We start from the raw sequence: 20,040 nt of genomic DNA on the forward strand, positions 1-20,040 counted from the left end.
ACTGCCTCAGTGTTACAGTACTGCAGTCCAGTATTGTTACAGTACAGTGTAGTGCACAGTATCACACTAGAAATCACCGCACTGCCTCAGTGTTACAGTACTGCAGTCCAGTATTGTTACAGTACAGTGTAGTGCACAGTATCACACTAGAAATCACCGCACTGCCTCAGTGTTACAGTAATATAGTCCAGGACAGTGCAGTACTGTATAGTACAGTGCGGTATGAATCAGTATAGAAATGTACAGTATAATACAGTGCAGTTTGAGTCAGTACAGCACAGTGCGGTACAGTACAGTATAGTACAGTGCAGTTTGAGTCAGTACAGCACAGTGCAGTACAGTATAGTACAGTGCAGTTTGAGTGAGTACAGCACAGTGCAGTATAGTATAGTACAGTGCAGTCTGAGTCAGTACAGCACAGTGCAGTATAGTATAGTACAGTGCAGTGCAGTTTGAGTCAGTACAGCACAGTGCAGTATAGTATAGTACAGTGCAGTTTGAGTGAGTACAGCACAGTGCAGTATAGTATAGTACAGTGCAGTCTGAGTCAGTACAGCACAGTGCAGTATAGTATAGTACAGTGCAGTGCAGTTTGAGTCAGTACAGCACAGTGCAGTATAGTATAGTACAGTGCAGTTTGAGTCAGTACAGCACAGTGCAGTATAGTATAGTACAGTGCAGTGCAGTTTGAGTCAGTACAGCACAGTGCAGTATAGTATAGTACAGTGCAGTGCAGTTTGAGTCAGTACAGCACAGTGCAGTATAGTATAGTACAGTGCAGTGCAGTTTGAGTCAGTACAGTACAGTTCAGTATAGTATAGTACAGTGCAGTTTGAGTCAGTACAGCACAGTGCAGTATAGTATAGTACAGTGCAGTGCAGTTTGAGTCAGTACAGTACAGTTCAGTATGTCTCGGCATGGCACAGCACTGCGCAGACACCGCGTGGCATGGTGAATGAGTGCCCTTTAGGAGGTCAGCCTAAGCTCACGAGCTAAATATGACAATTTTAATTGCTCTGTTCTGTCAAGACTGATTACCTCTGGTGCTCTCCGAGCGAGCAGATGCCCGTCCCAGCCCCTGAGTGACAGCTGTTGCTGCCCGTCTGGGCACGCTCAGCACGGTGTGCCACGTTGGCACAGCAACGGGCCGCGCAGGGAGACGAGGCCAGAGACTGGGGGAGAAAGATAAGGAGGGAGGGAAGGAAGGAGAGACAGAAAGAGAAACGGGGAGTGAAAGAGAGAGGCACAGAGGGACACGGAGATAAGGGGAGTTCTTAAGGCGCAGGAGGCGCAAGGGGGGACTGCGGAAGACAGGGAGTGAGCAAAAAGACGACGGAAGGAATGGGAAGAGGAAGAGATCCAAAGGGCTGGTGAAAAAGTGTAACCCAGCCCAGTGCCCTGTACTCTCAGACCAGGATTACACTGATGTGCAGAGACAAACTCCTAACTCTGTGTGCAGGGCTGAATTAGGCCAATACCCATTACTAATCAATATACAGAAGAGAGCAATCAAGCAGTGGGCACTCCTGAGAAACAGCGACCAGAGCTCCTTCCACCACAAGGCCCTGCTGAGCCCAGAGAAGAGCCCCTCAGCCAGCTGGTCCTGAAGCTCACTGACACCAGCCAGCCTCAGCAACACCAGTCACAGTCAAGCAATCACAACACAAGCCTGGGACACACACACACAACACAAACTGCAAACTGGAATGCTAAAGGACCCTAAACAGACAGTACACACAAGCTGAGTATCTGACCAGGGTAAGAAACAGCAAAGAGAAACAGACCCTGACCAAGTACAGACTCACTGACCACAGCCTGGACAGAGAAACTGGACACAGACAGACCTGGCTGTCCAGAGAGGACAGGCTCAGTGACCACAGCCTGAATGTAGATACTGGACACAGGCAGACCTGGCTGCCAGAGAGGATATAATCACCGACCACAGGCTGTCCACAGACACTGAACACAGACAGACCTGGCTGTCCAGAGAGGACAGGCTGTGCTCCCACTGCCAGCAGGGAGAAACACAGACAGATTCCTGCTGCACTGGGAGGAATACTTTGAGATATGACAAATATTCTTCCCTAAAATAACAAACCTAATCCCGGAATTCCCACACCTGCTAGAATCTGAACAGATTCCAATCCTGCTGAGAGAGGAAATTCAATAGAACTGCAGCCCAGTGTGTGATCTCCTGTCCCAGCCTCAATAATAATAATACAGTGTGTGATCTCCTGTCCCATCCTGAGGAACAGTGAGCCTGTCTCTCAATAATAATAATACAGTGTGTGATCTCCTGTCCCAGCCTGAGGAACAGACAGTGAGCCTGTCTCCCAGTAATAATAATACAGTGTGTGATCTCCTGTCCCAGCCTGAGGAACAGACAGTGAGCCTGTCTCTCAATAATAATAATACAGTGTGTGATCTCCTGTCCTAGCCTGAGGAACAGTGAGCCTGTCTCTCAATAATAATAATACAGTGTGTGATCTCCTGTCCCAGCCTGAGGAACAGACAGAGAGCCTGTCTCTCAATAATAATAATAATACAGTGTGTGATCTCCTGTCGCAGCCTGAGGAACAGACAGTGAGCCCGTCTCTCAATAATAATAATACAGTGTGTGATCTCCTGTCCCAGCCTGAGGAACAGTGAGCCTGTCTCTCAATAATAATAATACAGTGTGTGATCTCCTGTCCCAGCCTGAGGAACAGACAGTGAGCCTGTCTCTCAATAATAATAATACAGTGTGTGATCTCCTGTCCCAGCCTGAGGAACAGTGAGTCTGTCTCTCAATAATAATAATACAGTGTGTGATCTCCTGTCCCAGCCTGAGGAACAGACAGTGAGCCTGTCTCTCAATAATAATAATACAGTGTGTGATCTCCTGTCCCAGCCTGAGGAACAGACAGTGAGCCTGTCTCTTAATAATAATAATACAGTGTGTGATCTCCTGTCCCAGCCTGAGGAACAGACAGTGAGCCTGTCTCTCAATAATAATAATACAGTGTGTGATCTCCTGTCCCAGCCTGAGGAACAGTGAGCCTGTCTCTCAATAATAATAATACAGTGTGTGATCTCCTGTCCCAGCCTGAGGAACAGTGAGCCTGTCTCTCAATAATAATAATACAGTGTGTGATCTCCTGTCCCAGCCTGAGGAACAGACAGTGAGCCTCTCACATAATAATGTTTGGACTGTAAATGTTGTGTTAATTGTATCTGCTTTGGCAACTCTGCAGTTCATTGGTCATGCCAATAAAGCTCTTTGAATCTGAATCTGAGAGAGTGGTGAAAAGAGAGAGGTACAGAGAGGTACAAAGCTTTTTATACTGAAGTGTCTGTACTAACAAAGCCAGATGATGTTTGTTGTCTGAAAACTCAACCGCAAAATAAAATATTAACAACTTCCCCCTCTCTCTCGGTGTGTGGTGCAGAAACGTGATACATGCCAAGAGCACACAGGACACAGATTACTGCGAGACAGCAACACGCCAACACACACGCATCACACTTACAGTGTGTTACTGTGACAGTTCATTCCAGTCTGCCAGAATCCAGTCCAGTCCAATCTGATGTAATCCATTCCACCGTCAGATTCCAGTCCAGTCTGCTGTAGACCAGGCCACACTCAGAATCTGATTAAATCCGTTCCGCTCTGTCAGAATTCCATGTCAGAATCCAGTCCAGTCTGCTGTCGGAGTTCAGTCCAGTCTGTCACAGTCCAGTGCAGCCCAGCCTGCTGTAGTCCAGTCCAGTCAGAGTCCAGTTGGTTAATGTCTCCAGTGCAGTCGATTACAGTCCAGTCTATTAAAATTCAGTCCAGACATTTATACTCTAGTCTGTTCCTGTCCAGTTTGTTATAATCCAATCTATAATGAACAGCACAAAGGCAGAACTCCAGAGTCCTCTGTACTCCTACTGAAACTCAGTTCATCTTTGGCAAGTGACCAGAAGACTCCCGTCTGTCACTGTGGTACAGCACCAGGGGGCATCTCCTTATGTCTTGTGTGTAGAAGGAATGGCAGAGCGTCTGTGAAGTGAAACTCGACAGCAGTGGTCTGTCTTTGGGTGGCTGAGCATTGTCCAATGCTTTCTGTATTGTTGTTGTTTTTGCTCAGGCAGTGAAACGGCCCCCTGTCTTGTAGCTGGCTGCCTGCCTGGACCCGGGGTCCTTGCAGTTTGGCAGAGGCGTCTATAGAGTGCCTGCCAGGCCTGGTGGGTTCTGGTTCGTTAACTCTGCCAGTCTCAATGGCAGCAGCAGCAGCAGCAGCAGCGGGCATTTGGTAGGAAAGCCCCCTGCTTGGGATCAAGGCCCCCCCAGTGTATAACAATGCTACCCCACCTGCCAGAATACCCCCCTGCCCTCTGACTCACTCATCACCACTCGTGCTCTGTGCACATCACTCTCTCTCCTCCTCTCTTTTGGTCTCTTCCCAACTATTATCCCTCTGATTATCACTCTCTCCCTTTCTCTCCAATCCTCCTTCCTCATGCCTCTCTTACTCTGTGTCCCTCCCTCTTCAGCTGAAATCCTTCATTGCCCTGACAAGCTGAACAAGTACTGCCAGGTACAGATGTATACACACACACACACACACACACACTCTCTCTTTCTCTAATACAGTCCAGTCTGCAGTAGTCCCGTCTAGTCCAATACAGTCTACAGTAGTCCATTCTGCAGTAGTCCAGTCTAATACAGTCCATTCTGTAGTAGTCCAGTCTAATGCAGTCCAGTCTGCAGTAGTCCTGTCTGCAGTAGTCCAGTCTAATACAGTCCAGTTTAATACAGTCCAGTCTAGTCCAATACAGTCTGCAGTAGTCCATTCTGCAGTAGTCCAGTCTAATACAGTCCATTCTGTAGTAGTCCAGTCTAATGCAGTCCAGTCTGCAGTAGTCCTGTCTGCAGTAGTCCAGTCTAATACAGTCCAGTCTAATACAGTCCAGTCTGCAGTAGTCCAGTCTAATGCAGTCCAGTCTGCAGTAGTCCTGTCTGCAGTAGTCCTGTCTAATACAGTCCAGTTTAATACAGTCCAGTCTAGTCCAATACAGTCTGCAGTAGTCCAGTCTTCAGTAGTCCAGTCTAATACACTCCATTCTGCAGTAGTCCCATCTGCAGTAGTCCAGTCTAATACAGTCCATTCTGCAGTAGTCCATTCTACAGTAGTCCAGTCTACAGTAGTCCAGTCAAATGCAGTCCAGTCAAATGCAGTCCAGTCTAATACAGTCCATTCTGCAATAGTCCAGTCTAATGCAGTCCCATCTGCAGTAGTCCCGTCTAATGCAGTCCCGTCTAATACCCTCCCTCCCTCCCACACACACAGTCTCTCCCCGCTCCCCCCTCTCCTCTCTCCCTGCTCCCCATTCTAACTCCTGCTCTCCTCTCTCATTCCTAGGGTATTGCTGGGGTAACCAGGCGCCGACCCTGAATGTTAATGACACACTGCGCCTGGATCTCTCTGCTTTTCCACCTTGTAGCGCTCTCTCATTCCATCCCTCTTTCTCCTTCCCTCTCTCCCACTTCACACTAGGCACTATATAACTGCTAGGAAGTAATCAATTGTGGAGATCAAAGAGCATTGCTCCACAGTGCTCAGTTTTCACCACACAGCTGTCTGAATACCCCAGGCAGCTATAATCGGTGCCCTGTATGAACTCCCTCGTTCTTTCTACTACAAACACAAACAGTGGATCAATAGTGAAACACGAACCAGAAGACACAGGTGGAAGTGCATTAAAGATCTCAAACAGGAAGTGCTTCTGTACGCTAAGGGTTGCGGGAGCGTGGAACAAGCTGCACATCCTCGTTCTTGACATCTGGACTTTTTTTTCAGAGAAACGTCTGGATGAGCTCGGCCGTTCATTTCTCAACTGGCAACCAAACAGATTGAATATCCCCATCCAATTTTGAACCTCTCGTACACTCTTTTCCCATTTCCTGGCCTGGCCCACACTCCCCAAACACTTGCACACTGGGACGCAGGCAGGCAGGCGGGCTGCACTGTGGTGTTGGGGCCTGCTCCGCATTGTGCCTGGCATTGTGTCGCCGGAGCCCTCCGATGCAGTGACTGGACCCTGCGTTGAAGGCATGCGCCTGTCAGTAAATGCTCTCACAGGACGAGGGAGAAAGAAGCAGCCAGTGAGAAAAATGCATTAACCCCCCCCCCCTCCAGTGTACACACGTACCCCCCTCGGCAGACACACACACGAGCGCCCTGCCCGCTGTCTCCGGGGAGCAGCGCGTAAACGAGTAAGGAGAACCGGGGCTGACAGAGAGATAAACCCATCAGGCTGTCTCAGGGGAGGGCAGGTGCAGTCACTCGTACTGATCCTTAAAAAAACAACAGCATCCACCCCCCCCCAGCTCTCCTGTCCCGCGCTCCCTCTTCCTCCTTGCTCTCTCCTCTCCCTGCCCTGCTCCTCTCACGCTCTGTCTACCCCGTCTGCTCAGACCCCCCCAGGTCGAGACACATTAACCCCCCCTTTCCAGCACAGCAGGAGGCCCTGTACTCAGACATCACTGCATTCATTCCACTTCATCACATACACACACACACACACACACAGAGAGAGAGAGACAGAGAGAGAGAGAGAGAGAGTAGGGATAGAGAGAATGAGAGAGAGGAAGAGAGGGAGAGGGGCAGAGGCAGACACCACAACACACTCTAGATCCCTCTTCCTTCATCACCTCACACCTGGCCCAGGCACTGGGCAACACCAAATTCCACTTGTGCTGCAGAACACATAGCTAGAGACTCACACTAACATTGTGACGGAGGGAGAGAGAGAGAGAGAGACAGACTCAGTGTGTGTAGACCGCTGTTCCCCTGGACAGACCTGTCTTTCCAAATCACTGACTCTGCACCGTATGTCAGAGAGAGAGAGTGACAGACACCCCAGGAAAGAGACAGAGGAAGAGAGAGAGAGCGGAGAGCAAAATAATTATGCTCACAGTAAAGTCAGTCCAGTCCAGCCTGGAGAGTCTCAGACTGCTCGGTCAGTGGGAGTCTTATTATAATCCCAGTTCATAACTAATCCAGCTCACAGTCCAGTCAGTCCAGTCCAGCCTGGAGAGTCTCAGACTGCTCGGTCAGTGTGAGTCTGATTATAACCCCAGTTCATAACTAATCCAGCTCACAGTAAAGTCAGTCCAGTCCAGCCTGGAGAGTCTCAGACTGCTCGGTCAGTGTGAGTCTGATTATAACCCCAGTTCATAACTAATCCAGCTCAAAGTAAAGTCAGTCCAGTCCAGCCTGGAGAGTCTCAGACTGCTCGGTCAGTGTGCGTCTGATTATAATCCCAGTTCATAACTAATCCAGCTCACAGTAAAGTCAGTCCAGTCCAGCCTGGAGAGTCTCAGACTGCTCGGTCAGTGTGCGTCTGATTATAATCCCAGTCCATAACTAATCCAGCTCACAGTAAAGTCAGTCGAATCCAGCCTGGAGAGTCTCAGACTGCTCTGTCAGTATGAGTCTGATTATAATCCCAGATCATAACTAATCCAGCTCACAGTAAAGACAGTCCAGTCCATCCTGGAGAGTCTCAGAGTGCTCTGTCAGTGGGAGTCTGATTATAATTTCAATTAATAACTAATCCAGCTCACAGTAATGTCAGTCCAGTCCACTAAAGTCTAGAGTGGCTCAGACTGCTCTGTAAATGTGAAAACAAGTGGTAATCTACATTTATTAAACACAATAGTTTATTAATATAAATAATGACAAAAATATGAATGCAATTAACTACATCACCAGAAGTCAATATGACATAATCATCACCCTCATCATCATTGTAAGCTTCCAGTTGTTCATAAAACAGAACCATGCAGCTTAGTAGATTAGTATTCAGACAGTGATCCCCATGTAGCAAGCTACCAGCACTCCCACTGCCAGACACAGAGCGATGCCCCACTGGAACACACACACGTACTATAACACACAGCTACTGTAACACACACACGTACTATAAAACTGTAACACATTTCTACTATAACACAAACGTAGTATAGCAACTTACTATAACATTGTAACATACAAGTCATAAAACACACAGATAACATACAGTATATTTAACATACTGGAATTGATACTGTAACATGTAACAATGTCACAGACATACTGTAAGACTAATACACATAACAGATACTGTAACACTGTTAACTCACGTGCACTGTAATACTACAACAAACATATAGTATGTTTGTGTGACATTATTACAGTGTTTGTTGCAGTATTATAGTGCATGTAGGTGTTACTGTATGTCTGTGACATTGTTACAGTAACACCTACTGTAACAGATACACGCACTATAATACTGCAACAAACACTGTAACAATGTCACAGACATACTGTAACACACCTACTGTAACAGATACTGTAACTCACATGCACTGTAATACTACAACATACTGTAACAATGTCAGACATACTGTAACACCTACTGTAACTCACACGCACTGTAATACTGCAACATACTGTAACAACATCACAGACATACTGTAACACCTACTGTAACTCACGCACTGTAATACTGCAACATACTGTAACAATGGTACAGACATACTGTAACACACCTACTGTAACTCACATGCACCGTAACAATGTCAATGTCATAGACGCATACTGTAAGACTAATACATACATAACAGATACTGTAACAGACCTACTGGATGAGTTATACACTCACATACTGGAACATGAACACACCAGTACTGTAAACATGTAACGTACTGTAACACACACAGTCACACTCATACACAGGGCCACAACTTCACACAAACACACACAGAACCCGAGTCAAGAGTGGATCATCAGGAGGCGCGACAGACGCAGGAGAGGAGAGGGAGGCTGTGATGTTTGTCAAAGAGGTCTCTCAGATCCTGCTCTTATCTGTGCAGAGACGTGACAGGGAACTGACAGTCTCACTCCACCTGTTAGAGCACAGACAGCACAGGCCACTGTCAGCAGAGTCAGAACCACCAGAACCACAGCACAGAGCCCGGACTGAGACTAGTGTCAAGTGTCAGCACAACCAGAACCATACCACAGAGCCGCAGGCCCAGCCCGACACTGGTGTCAGCAGAACCAGAACCACAGCACAGAACAGATGGCCCAGACTAAGGCCACTGTCAGGTGAATTAGAACAACAGGCCCAGACTGAGAGCGCTGTCAGCAGAACCAGAACCAGTGTACAGAACAACAGGTCCAGACTGAGACCGGTGTCCACAGGGCAGGTCCTGGACACTGAGTGCTCTCCACTGCAGAGGAGGGTAAGGACCTTTAAGTATTTTAATACTTCATGCAGACATTAATGTCAATATTTAATTTCTCCTTTGAAATCTCGTGTGAGTTTCAGTGCACCACCGCACAGGAGCTGGTGGCTGTGAGCCATTAGCATCAGGTTAGAGGGCAACACGCCCAGGGAGGGCGATCTATTACTCTGAGATAAAGACCAGCGTCGACTTCAGATCTCAGCACCCCCCCCCCCGGTCTTTATCTTCCTCTCCCTCCTCTCTCTGTCTGGAACACAAAGACAGAGGGATCGGGGGCCTCTCAGACAATAGGCTGGAATGCAGAATGAGACTGAGAATGAGAAAGGACACTGGAAATCTGTGGCATAACTGTACAGAACACTCTGTATCTTCACATGAACACTCCTTCATCATCATCAGAGCTGTAGAGTCACTGTACAGACACTCAGTCCAGCTCCTCTGTATCTTCACATGAACACTCCTTCATCATCATCAGAGCTGTAGAGTGACTGTACAGACACCCAGTCCAGCTCCTCTGTATCTTCACATGAACACTCCTTCATCATCATCAGAGCTGTAGAGTCACTGTACAGACACTCAGTCCAGCTCCTCTGTATCTTCACACTAACACTCCTTCATCATCATCAGAGCTGTAGAGTCACTGTACAGACACTCAGTCCAGCTCCTCTGTATCTTCACACTAACACTCCTTCATCATCATCAGAGCTGTAGAGTCACTGTACAGACACTCAGTCCAGCTCCTCTGTATCTTCACATGAACACTCCTTCATCATCATCAGAGCTGTAGAGTCACTGTACAGACACCCAGTCCAGCTCCTCTGTATCTTCACATGAACACTCCTTCATCATCATCAGAGCTGTAGAGTCACTGTACAGACACTCAGTCCAGCTCCTCTGTATCTTCACACTAACACTCCTTCATCATCATCAGAGCTGTAGAGTCACTGTACAGACACTCAGTCCAGCTCCTCTGTATCTTCACACTAACACTCCTTCATCATCATCAGAGCTGTAGAGTAACTGTACAGACACTCAGTCCAGCTCCTCTGTATCTTCACACTAACACTCCTTCATCATCATCAGAGCTGGAGAGTCACTGTACAGACACTCAGTCCAGCTCCTCTGTATCTTCACACTAACACTCCTTCATCATCATCAGAGCTGGAGAGGAACTGTAGAGACACTCAGTCCAGCTTGTCTGTATCTTCACATGAACACTCCTTCATCATCATCAGAGAGTGGCGGGGAGATTAATAGATTAATATAGAGAATTAACCGAGAAGAACCTGAAGTTGCAAAGCTGGTAAAATATCACAAAAAATCTTGTAGTTTTATTAGTCCAGACACATGTGGTATTTGAAAATGAATATGAGTCATTTGCAGGTTTTAAGGTCGGGCTGAGATAATGCATCAACTCCCACACCCTCACAAAATTACCTTGCATTAAACAAATGTAATAAGATAAACAGAAAATGCCATTTCCAGAGAGTCAACAAACTAGGGTTACACTTCCTGCTGCATCAACACCTAAAGCCAGCAAAAGAGAGAGAGAGACAGTGTCTCCAGACAGTGACCCCAGGGGAGAGAGAGAGAGAGACAGTGACCCCAGAGAGACTGAGGAAGGGAGACAGTGTCTCCAGACAGTGACCACAGGGGAGAGAGAGAGAGAGAGAGACAGTGACCCCAGAGAGACTGAGGAAGGGAGACAGTGTCTCCAGACAGTGACCACAGGGGAGAGAGAGAGAGAGAGAGAGAGACAGTGACCCCAGAGAGACTGAGGAAGGGAGACAGTGTCTCCAGACAGTGACCCCAGGGGAGAGAGAGAGAGAGACAGTGACCCCAGAGAGACTGAGGAAGGGAGACAGTGTCTCCAGACAGTGACCACAGGGGAGAGAGAGAGAGAGAGACAGTGACCCCAGAGAGACTGAGGAAGGGAGACAGTGTCTCCAGACAGTGACCACAGGAGAGAGAGAGAGAGGGTGTCCCCAGTTAGACAAACAGTGACCCAGCGAGAAAGACTGAGATCTCTCAAAGAGCCAATAAAGCTCTCTGAATCAGAATGTAAGAGAGGGAGTCCAATCCAGTGCAGGTCTGACAGTGGTCTCAGTCCGACTCCCAGTGCACAGCAGTCTGATCCACTCCAGGTTTTACCACTAATCGCAGTGCTGGGGCAACATCATAGGCTGGAGACTTCAAGTTCAACTTGCCGTTTTAAGATTTCATTTGCTCACACAGACTTAATGAGACAGCTAAATTAATCCACTTCTTGGCTTCAATGGTACCTTTGGCAGCCACCAGGGGGTGCTGTTGCTGCAGCAAGCCCCACATGGCTTGATGCAATCCCATGCACTCCATTGTCCCTTGGGAGAATCCCATTCCCAGCGATCACGGCAAACTCAATGACACAGTCCACAGCAGAAGCCGTCACGCGCACATTTCCTGCTGAATGCCAGGGAGGTTGGGACAGCACAGTGCTCGTGGCCGATTCAGTCCCTACACAGCACCTCTGTGCCTGCGCTGAGAAAAAGGGTGTTTCAGCAGTACGGACCGTCCCCCCCTCGGGGCAGGCAGCCAGCACGGCACGAGCTGGGAAAAACAACAGCCACACTCCCGGGAGCACATCCGCCAGCCCCCTGAGCACCTACGTCAGGCCCTTCCTAGCGAAGGTAAGGCAAGGATAGCAGACTGCTGCTCTCCTGCTCTCCATCACCTGTGTCCTTCGCTCCTTCTGTCCTCCCCCATCGCTCTCAGGGGGGGCAGACTGCCTGTCCTGCTGTTTCCGAGCAGAGTCAGTTTCTCACACTGACCCCAATCTGTTCCTCCTGCAGCGACAGCACTGAGTCCTTAACGCGCCACCAGCACTGAGATTGAGACTGCTTAATTACAGCAATACTCACACACACACAGAACCACACAACAGAGCTCCAGCACTGAGATTGAGACTGCTTAATTACAGCAATACTCACACACACTGATCCACACAACACAGCTCCAGCACCGAGATTGAGACTGCTTAATTACAGCAATACTCACACACACACAGAACCACACAACAGAGCTCCAGCACTGAGATTGAGACTGCTTAATTACAGCAATACTCACACACACTGATCCACACAACACAGCTCCAGCACTGAGATTGAGACTGCTTAATTACAGCAATACTCACACACACACAGAACCACACAACAGAGCTCCAGCACTGAGATTGAGACTGCTTAATTACAGCAATACTCTCACACACACTGATCCACACAACACAGCTCCAGCACTGAGATTGAGACTGCTTAATTACAGCAATACTCTCACTCACACACACAGCTCCAGCACTGAGATTGAGACTGCTTAATTACAGCAATACTCACACAACACACACAACACAGCTCCAGCACTGAGATTGAGACTGCTTAATTACAGCAATACTCACACACGCAACTCCAGCACTGAGATTGAGACTGCTTAATTACAGCAATACTCACACAACACACACACAACACAGCTCCAGCACTGAGATTGAGACTGCTTAATTACAGCAATACTCACACACACACAGAACCACACAACAGAGCTCCAGCACTGAGATTGAGACTGCTTAATTACAGCAATACTCACACACACTGATCCACACAACACAGCTCCAGCACTGAGATTGAGACTGCTTAATTACAGCAATACTCACACACACACTGATCCACACAACACAGCTCCAGCACTGAGATTGAGACTGCTTAATTACAGCAATACTCACACACACTGATCCACACAACACAGCTCCAGCACTGAGATTGAGACTGCTTAATTACAGCAATACTCACACACACACTGATCCACACAACACAGCTCCAGCACTGAGATTGAGACTGCTTAATTACAGCAATACTCACACACACACAGAACCACACAACAGAGCTCCAGCACTGAGATTGAGACTGCTTAATTACAGCAATACTCACACACACACAGAACCACACAACAGAGCTCCAGCACTGAGATTGAGACTGCTTAATTACAGCAATACTCTCACACACACTGATCCACACAACACAGCTCCAGCACTGAGATTGAGACTGCTTAATTACAGCAATACTCACACACACTGATCCACACAACACAGCTCCAGCACTGAGATTGAGACTGCTTAATTACAGCAATACTCACACACACACTGATCCACACAACACAGCTCCAGCACTGAGATTGAGACTGCTTAATTACAGCAATACTCACACACACACAGAACCACACAACACAGCTCCAGCACTGAGATTGAGACTGCTTAATTACAGCAATACTCACACACACACAGAACCACACAACAGAGCTCCAGCACTGAGATTGAGACTGCTTAATTACAGCAATACTCACACAACACACACACAACAGAGCTCCAGCACTGCGATTGAGACTGCTTAATTACAGCAATACTCACACACGCAACTCCAGCACTGAGATTGAGACTGCTTAATTACAGCAATACTCACACAACACACACACAACACAGCTCCAGCACTGAGATTGAAACTGCTTAATTACAGCAATACTCACACACGCAACTCCAGCACTGAGATTGAGACTGCTTAATTACAGCAATACTCACACAACACACACACAACACAGCTCCAGCACTGAGATTGAAACTGCTTAATTACAGCAATACTCACACACACAACCCCAGCACTGAGATTAAGGCTGCTTAATTAGAGTAATACTCACACAACACAGCACCAGCACTGAGATTGAGACTGCTTGATTAGAGTAATACTCACACACACTGATCCACACAACACAGCACCAGCACTGAGTTTGAGACTACAGTACTTAATTAGAGTAATGCTGACACACACAACACAGCTCCACAAATGAACTTGAGACTGCTTAGAGTAATACTCACACACAACCCAGCTCCTGCATGGAGATTGGGATTGCTTAATTAGAGTAATACTGACACACACCCAGAGATCACAGGAACAGTGTTACTACAGTAAACTGGCTGAGCTCAGCACCCAGAGATCACAGGAACAGTGTTACTACAGTAAACTGGCTGAGCTCAGCACCCAGAGATCACAGGAACAGTGTTACTACGGTAAACTGGCTGAGCTCAGCACCCAGAGATCACAGGAACAGTGTTACTATGGTAAACTGGCTGAGCTCAGCACCCAGAGATCACAGGAACAGTGTTACTACAGTAAACTGGCTGAGCTCAGCACCCAGAGATCACAGGAACAGTGTTACTACGGTAAACTGGCTGAGCTCAGCACCCAGAGATCACAGGAACAGTGTTACTATGGTAAACTGGCTGAGCTCAGCACCCAGAGATCACAGGAACAGTGTTACTACAGTAAACTGGCTGAGCTCAGCACCCAGAGATCACAGGAACAGTGTTACTACAGTAAACTGGCTCAGCACCCAGAGATCACAGGAACAGTGTTACTACAGTAAACTGGCTCAGCACCCAGAGATCACAGGAACTGTGTTACTACGGTAAACTGGCTGAGCTCAGCACCCAGAGATCACAGGAACAGTGTTACTCCATTAAACTGGCTGAGCTCAGCACCCAGAGATCACAGGAACAGTGTTACTCCAGTAAACTGGCTCAGCACCCAGAGATCACAGGAACAGTGTTACTACAGTAAACTGGCTGAGCTCAGCACCCAGAGATCACAGGAACAGTGTTACTCCAGTAAACTGGCTGAGCACAGCACCCAGAGATCACAGGAACAGTGTTACTCCAGTAAACTGGCTGAGCACAGCACCCAGAGATCACAGGAACAGTGTTACTCCAGTAAACTGGCTGAGCTCAGCACCCAGAGATCACAGGAACAGTGTTACTACAGTAAACTGTCTCAGCACCCAGAGATCACAGGAACAGTGTTACTACAGTAAACTGGCTGAGCTCAGCACCCAGAGATCACAGGAACAGTGTTACTCCAGTAAACTGGCTGAGCACAGCACCCAGAGATCACAGGAACAGTGTTTCTACAGTAAACTGGCTGAGCACAGCAACCAGAGATCACAGGAACAGTGTTACTCCAGTAAACCGGCTGAGCACAGCACCCAGAGATCACAGGAACAGTGTTTCTACAGTAAACCGGCTGAGCACAGCAACCAGAGATCACAGGAACAGTGTTACTCCAGTAAACTGGCTGAGCTCAGCACCCAGAGATCGCAGGAACAGTGTTACTCCAGTAAACTGGCTGAGCTCAGCACCCAGAGATCACAGGAACAGTGTTACTACAGTAAACTGGCTCAGCACCCAGAGATCGCAGGAACTGTGTTACTACAGTAAACTGGCTGAGCTCAGCACCCAGAGATCACAGGAACAGTGTTACTCCAGTAAACTGGCTGAGTACAGCACCCAGAGATCACAGGAACAGTGTTACTCCAGTAAACTGGCTGAGCTCAGCACCCAGAGATCACAGGAACAGTGTTACTATGGTAAACTGGCTGAGCTCAGCACCCAGAGATCACAGGAACAGTGTTACTACAGTAAACTGGCTGAGCTCAGCACCAGAGATCACAGGAACAGTGTTACTACAGTAAACTGGCTCAGCACCCAGAGATCACAGGAACAGTGTTACTCCAGTAAACTGGCTCAGCACCCAGAGATCACAGGAACAGTGTTACTACAGTAAACTGGCTCAGCACCCAGAGATCACAGGAACAGTGTTACTCCAGTAAACTGGCTGAGTACAGCACCCAGAGATCACAGGAACAGTGTTACTCCAGTAAACTGGCTGAGCTCAGCACCCAGAGATCACAGGAACAGTGTTACTACAGTAAACTGGCTGAGCTCAGCACCCAGAGATCACAGGAACAGTGTTACTACAGTAAACTGGCTGAGCACAGCACCCAGAGATCACAGGAACAGTGTTACTACAGTAAACTGGCTGAGCTCAGCACCCAGAGATCACAGGAACAGTGTTACTCCAGTAAACTGGCTGAGCTCAGCACCCAGAGATCACAGGAACAGTGTTACTCCAGTAAACTGGCTCAGCACCCAGAGATCACAGGAACAGTGTTACTACAGTAAACTGGCTCAGCACCCAGAGATCACAGGAACAGTGTTACTCCAGTAAACTGGCTCAGCACCCAGAGATCACAGGAACAGTGTTACTATGAGAATATAAGATATACTGCAGAACCAATCACCACTACCCAGTTTCCATAGTTTGGTATGGGGTGTTTCAGTGCGAGCGCCCTGCTCGTGTCCTGTCTGCAGGTTAGAGAACAGCAGTCTGGGAGAAAGTTTGTTCCGCAGGCAGGCGCTTCTCCTTTCACCAGGGCACCGCGGGGTCGTGGCGTCGCTGAGCCGAGGGGACACCCGGCTTCACTCGCCGGCGGTCCCGCAGGTGCACCGAGCCCGGCTCGGTGCCCGATCGTGGCCAGACGGCGCTCCGGACACCGAGCGAGAGCCGCAGACGCGGAGACGGCTCGGGGCGCAGATCCGCGCGGCGATAGCGAGAGATGCAGACAGATAGCGAGCGCGGGAGATGCGCGCACACACACACACACAGATCGGCCGAGATACAGCCGGGAGATGACAACACACAGGGGCATACAGACACACGGGCAGCTCCCTGCCCGGCCCGGCCGGACAGCCTGCGCGCACAGACCCCCTCCGCGGATCGCAGACAGGTGGCACACGCCGCGCTAAGAGGAGAAACGTCCACATTACCTGCCGGGAAAGGAGCAGGGGGGGGTCTGGGAGTTGGGGTTCGGGGGGTACATTCGGTGTTCGGTTGAGATAGGAGGGGGGGGGGGACGACCCGCCCCCCCGGTACTCACTGCGCGTTGGAGCTGTTCCAGTGCACGGCGTGCCTGTTCGCGAGCGCCAGGTGGGATTCCGCCCAGGTGAGCACGAGGAAGCACACCGCCGCCGCACAGCGAGCCATCGCTCGCGCCCTCCGCCGGGTCTCGCTCTCCCACACACGGGCGCGTGCCGGCGGGACGGGCGCACGAGACGGAGAGGTCCCTCCGGGGACTCAGGTTCTGCCGCTAATGCACTCCCGCACCCAGGACAGGATCCCCGTCTCCCATTCCCCCCCCACCCCCCCCAGAGCACAACTGCGCGCACACACACCCCAGAAACCCCCCAGGTACCCCGCCTGTCCTAGTTGTCGCTTTCCAGTTTGAGGGGAGGAGGAGGAGGAGGAGGCGGCGAAGTCAAAAAAATATTCCGCTTTAAGACGGTTTGTTGGCAATATATCCCCAAGCAGGAGCGTAGTTTCTTAAGAAGAGAAGACCGCACGTAATGCAAAAATGTGGAAATCTCTCGGCTGGTCTTTAAATCCACTTTCGGGGCCGCGGCGCGAATTCCTCCGCGCTCGGGTCCGTCTCCCGGGGTCCGTGCGCGCCGCGCGGCGAGAGCGAGTTGTCCCTGCGTTCTCTCTCACGGCTCCGGAGGGCTGCTCCGGCATCCCTCGCATCCTCGCCCGCTCTCTCTCTTTATCGCGCTCTATCTCTCCCTCCCCGCTCCTCTCTCCTCCTCCTTTCCCTCTCTCTCTCTCTCCTCGCCGCGCGGCGCCAGGCCCCGCCCCCGGAGCGCGCCGCCGGCCCGCGGCCTCCCGAGCGCGGCGCGCCCCCGGCGCTCTCGGAAGCGCGCCCCCCAGACCCGCTGCTCCGTTAACCCTTCACTGGAGCGCACCTGTTACAGAAGCACGACCACCCCGACCAGCACGACCACCTGAGCACCAGAACGGTGCTCAGTGCACCGGCAGCTGGTGTGAGTACCAACAGGAGCAGGGGCTGTACACGGAGCTGCAGCTGCAGCAGAATTATAACGGTAACAGCAGAACTAGGATTAGTAACAGTAACAGAAGGAACAGCGGCAGCAGTATTAGTAACACATAAGTAGTATTAGTAACAGTAACAGAAGGAACAGCGGCAGCAGTATTAGTAACACATAAGTAGTATTAGTAACAGTAACAGAAGGAACAGCGGTAGTGTTATTAATAGCAGCTGTAACAGCAGTAATAGTATTTGAAACAGCAGGAGTAGCGTTAGAACCAGTTTTTGTAACTGTAGCAGCAGTAACAGCAGTGTGTATCTGCTGTTGGTGGGTGTTGTGTAGCTGCAGCTGGGTGTGTGAGGCTGTGTGCGTTGCTGCTGGGTGTGTGAGGCTGTGTGCGTTGCTGCTGGGTGTGTGAGGCTGTGTGCGTTGCTGCTGGGTGTTGTGTATCTATCTGCAGCTGGGTGTGTGAGGCTGTGTGCGTTGCTGCTGGGTGTGTGAGGCTGTGTGCGTTGCTGCTGGGTGTTGTGTATCTATCTGCAGCTGGATGTGTTAGGCAGTGTGCGTTGCTGCTGGGTGTGTGAGGCTGTGTGCGTTGCTGCTGGGTGTGTGAGGCTGTGTGCGTTGCTGCTGGGTGTTGTGTATCTATCTGCTGCTGGGTGTGTGAGGCAGTGTGCGTTGCTGCTGGGTGTTGTGTAGCTGCCCTGTGCGAGCCCGTCTGAGCTGAGCCTGGGTGAGCAGCGCGGCCCCTGGATCAGTAAGACAGCAGTATCTGTAGAGTGTGCTTAGCCAGACAAATCAATGATTTCCATCCCTCTCCACACTCGCTCCCAGCCCGCAGGGCTGAACGACCGGCCGATTAATGAGGCTGTGTCTGAGGCCTGGGGCTCAGGGTGGCACAGGGGTGCCCTGTGGGTGGGTGTGGACCTGGGTGCACAGCTGTGAACATCTGCACTGGTCCAGTTCTGTCACCCTGGCACCCTGACAGACTGCGTGACACCCTTACACCCTGCCTGACACTGAATGACACCCTGACGAACTGACACACTTACTGACACTCTGAGTGACACCCTGACGAACTGACACACTTACTGAACCCTTATGCACTGACACACTGACACTCTGAGTGACATCCTGACAAACTGACACACTTATGCACTGTAACCCTGACACACTTACTGACACCCTTACATAATAATAATAATAATAATAATAATAATAATAATAATTGCTTACACTTATATAGGGCTTTTCTGGACACTCCACTCAAAGCGCTTTACAGGTAATGGGAATCCCCTCCACCACCACCAGTGTGCAGCCCCACCTGGATGATGTAATGGCAGCCATAGTGCTCCAGTACTCTCCCCGCACACCAGCTCTCAGTGGGGAGGAGAGCAGAGTGATGAAGCCAGTTCAGAGATGGGGATTATTAGGAGGACTGGTAAGGGCCAATGGGAAATTTGGCCAGGACACCGGGGTAACACTCCTACTCTTTTTGAGAAACACCCTGGGATTTTTAATGACCACAGAGTCAGGACCTTGGTTTTACATCTCATCCAAAGAACGGCGCCTGTCCCCGTCACTATACTGGGACATTAGGACCCACACGGACCTCAGGGTGATTGCCCCCTAACACCTCTTCCAGCAGCAGCCTTAGTTTTTCCCAGGTGGTCTCCCATCCAGGTACTGGCCAGGCTCACACTGCTGAGCTCCAGTGGGCTGCCAGTTGTGAGTTGCAGAGTGATAGGGCTGCTGGCTTATACACTGACTCCCTGACTGGCACCATAACACACTGATTGACACACCAGCACACTGACTGACTGACATCCTGACTGGCACCCTAACACACTGACTGACACCCTCAATCCTGATACAGCGACTGGCAGGAGTGAAAGTGTTAATTATTTGGCCTGGAGGGAAACATAAACAAAACAACAAAAACAGAATTAAACCCCAGACCTTAATTACACTAATTACGAAATGACAATGAGTCACATTCGTCAGCTGCGATGGTGTTTGCTGGGTTTTAATTGTGCTGCCAGTATAGGGTGAG

At 49.6% G+C, this 20,040-nt stretch overlaps 1 protein-coding gene across 1 annotated transcript in view; it reads right to left on the reverse strand.

The window, feature by feature from the left end:
• The window catches only part of efna3b (ephrin-A3b), a 35,008-nt gene extending 17,770 nt beyond the window's left edge, over positions 1 to 17,238 (reverse strand). Inside the window, exon 1 of the mRNA XM_088905052.1 lies at positions 17,045 to 17,238. Coding sequence (XP_088761178.1) covers positions 17,045 to 17,151 — 107 coding nt within the window. The 5' untranslated portion in view covers positions 17,152 to 17,238. The remainder of the gene's footprint in view (positions 1 to 17,044) is intronic.
• Positions 17,239 to 20,040: the final 2,802 nt, after the last annotated feature.

This window comes from Atractosteus spatula, chromosome 25 (assembly GCF_055471065.1).
Source record: "Atractosteus spatula isolate fAtrSpa1 chromosome 25, fAtrSpa1.hap1, whole genome shotgun sequence".
Classification (NCBI taxonomy): Eukaryota; Metazoa; Chordata; class Actinopteri; order Semionotiformes; family Lepisosteidae; genus Atractosteus; species Atractosteus spatula.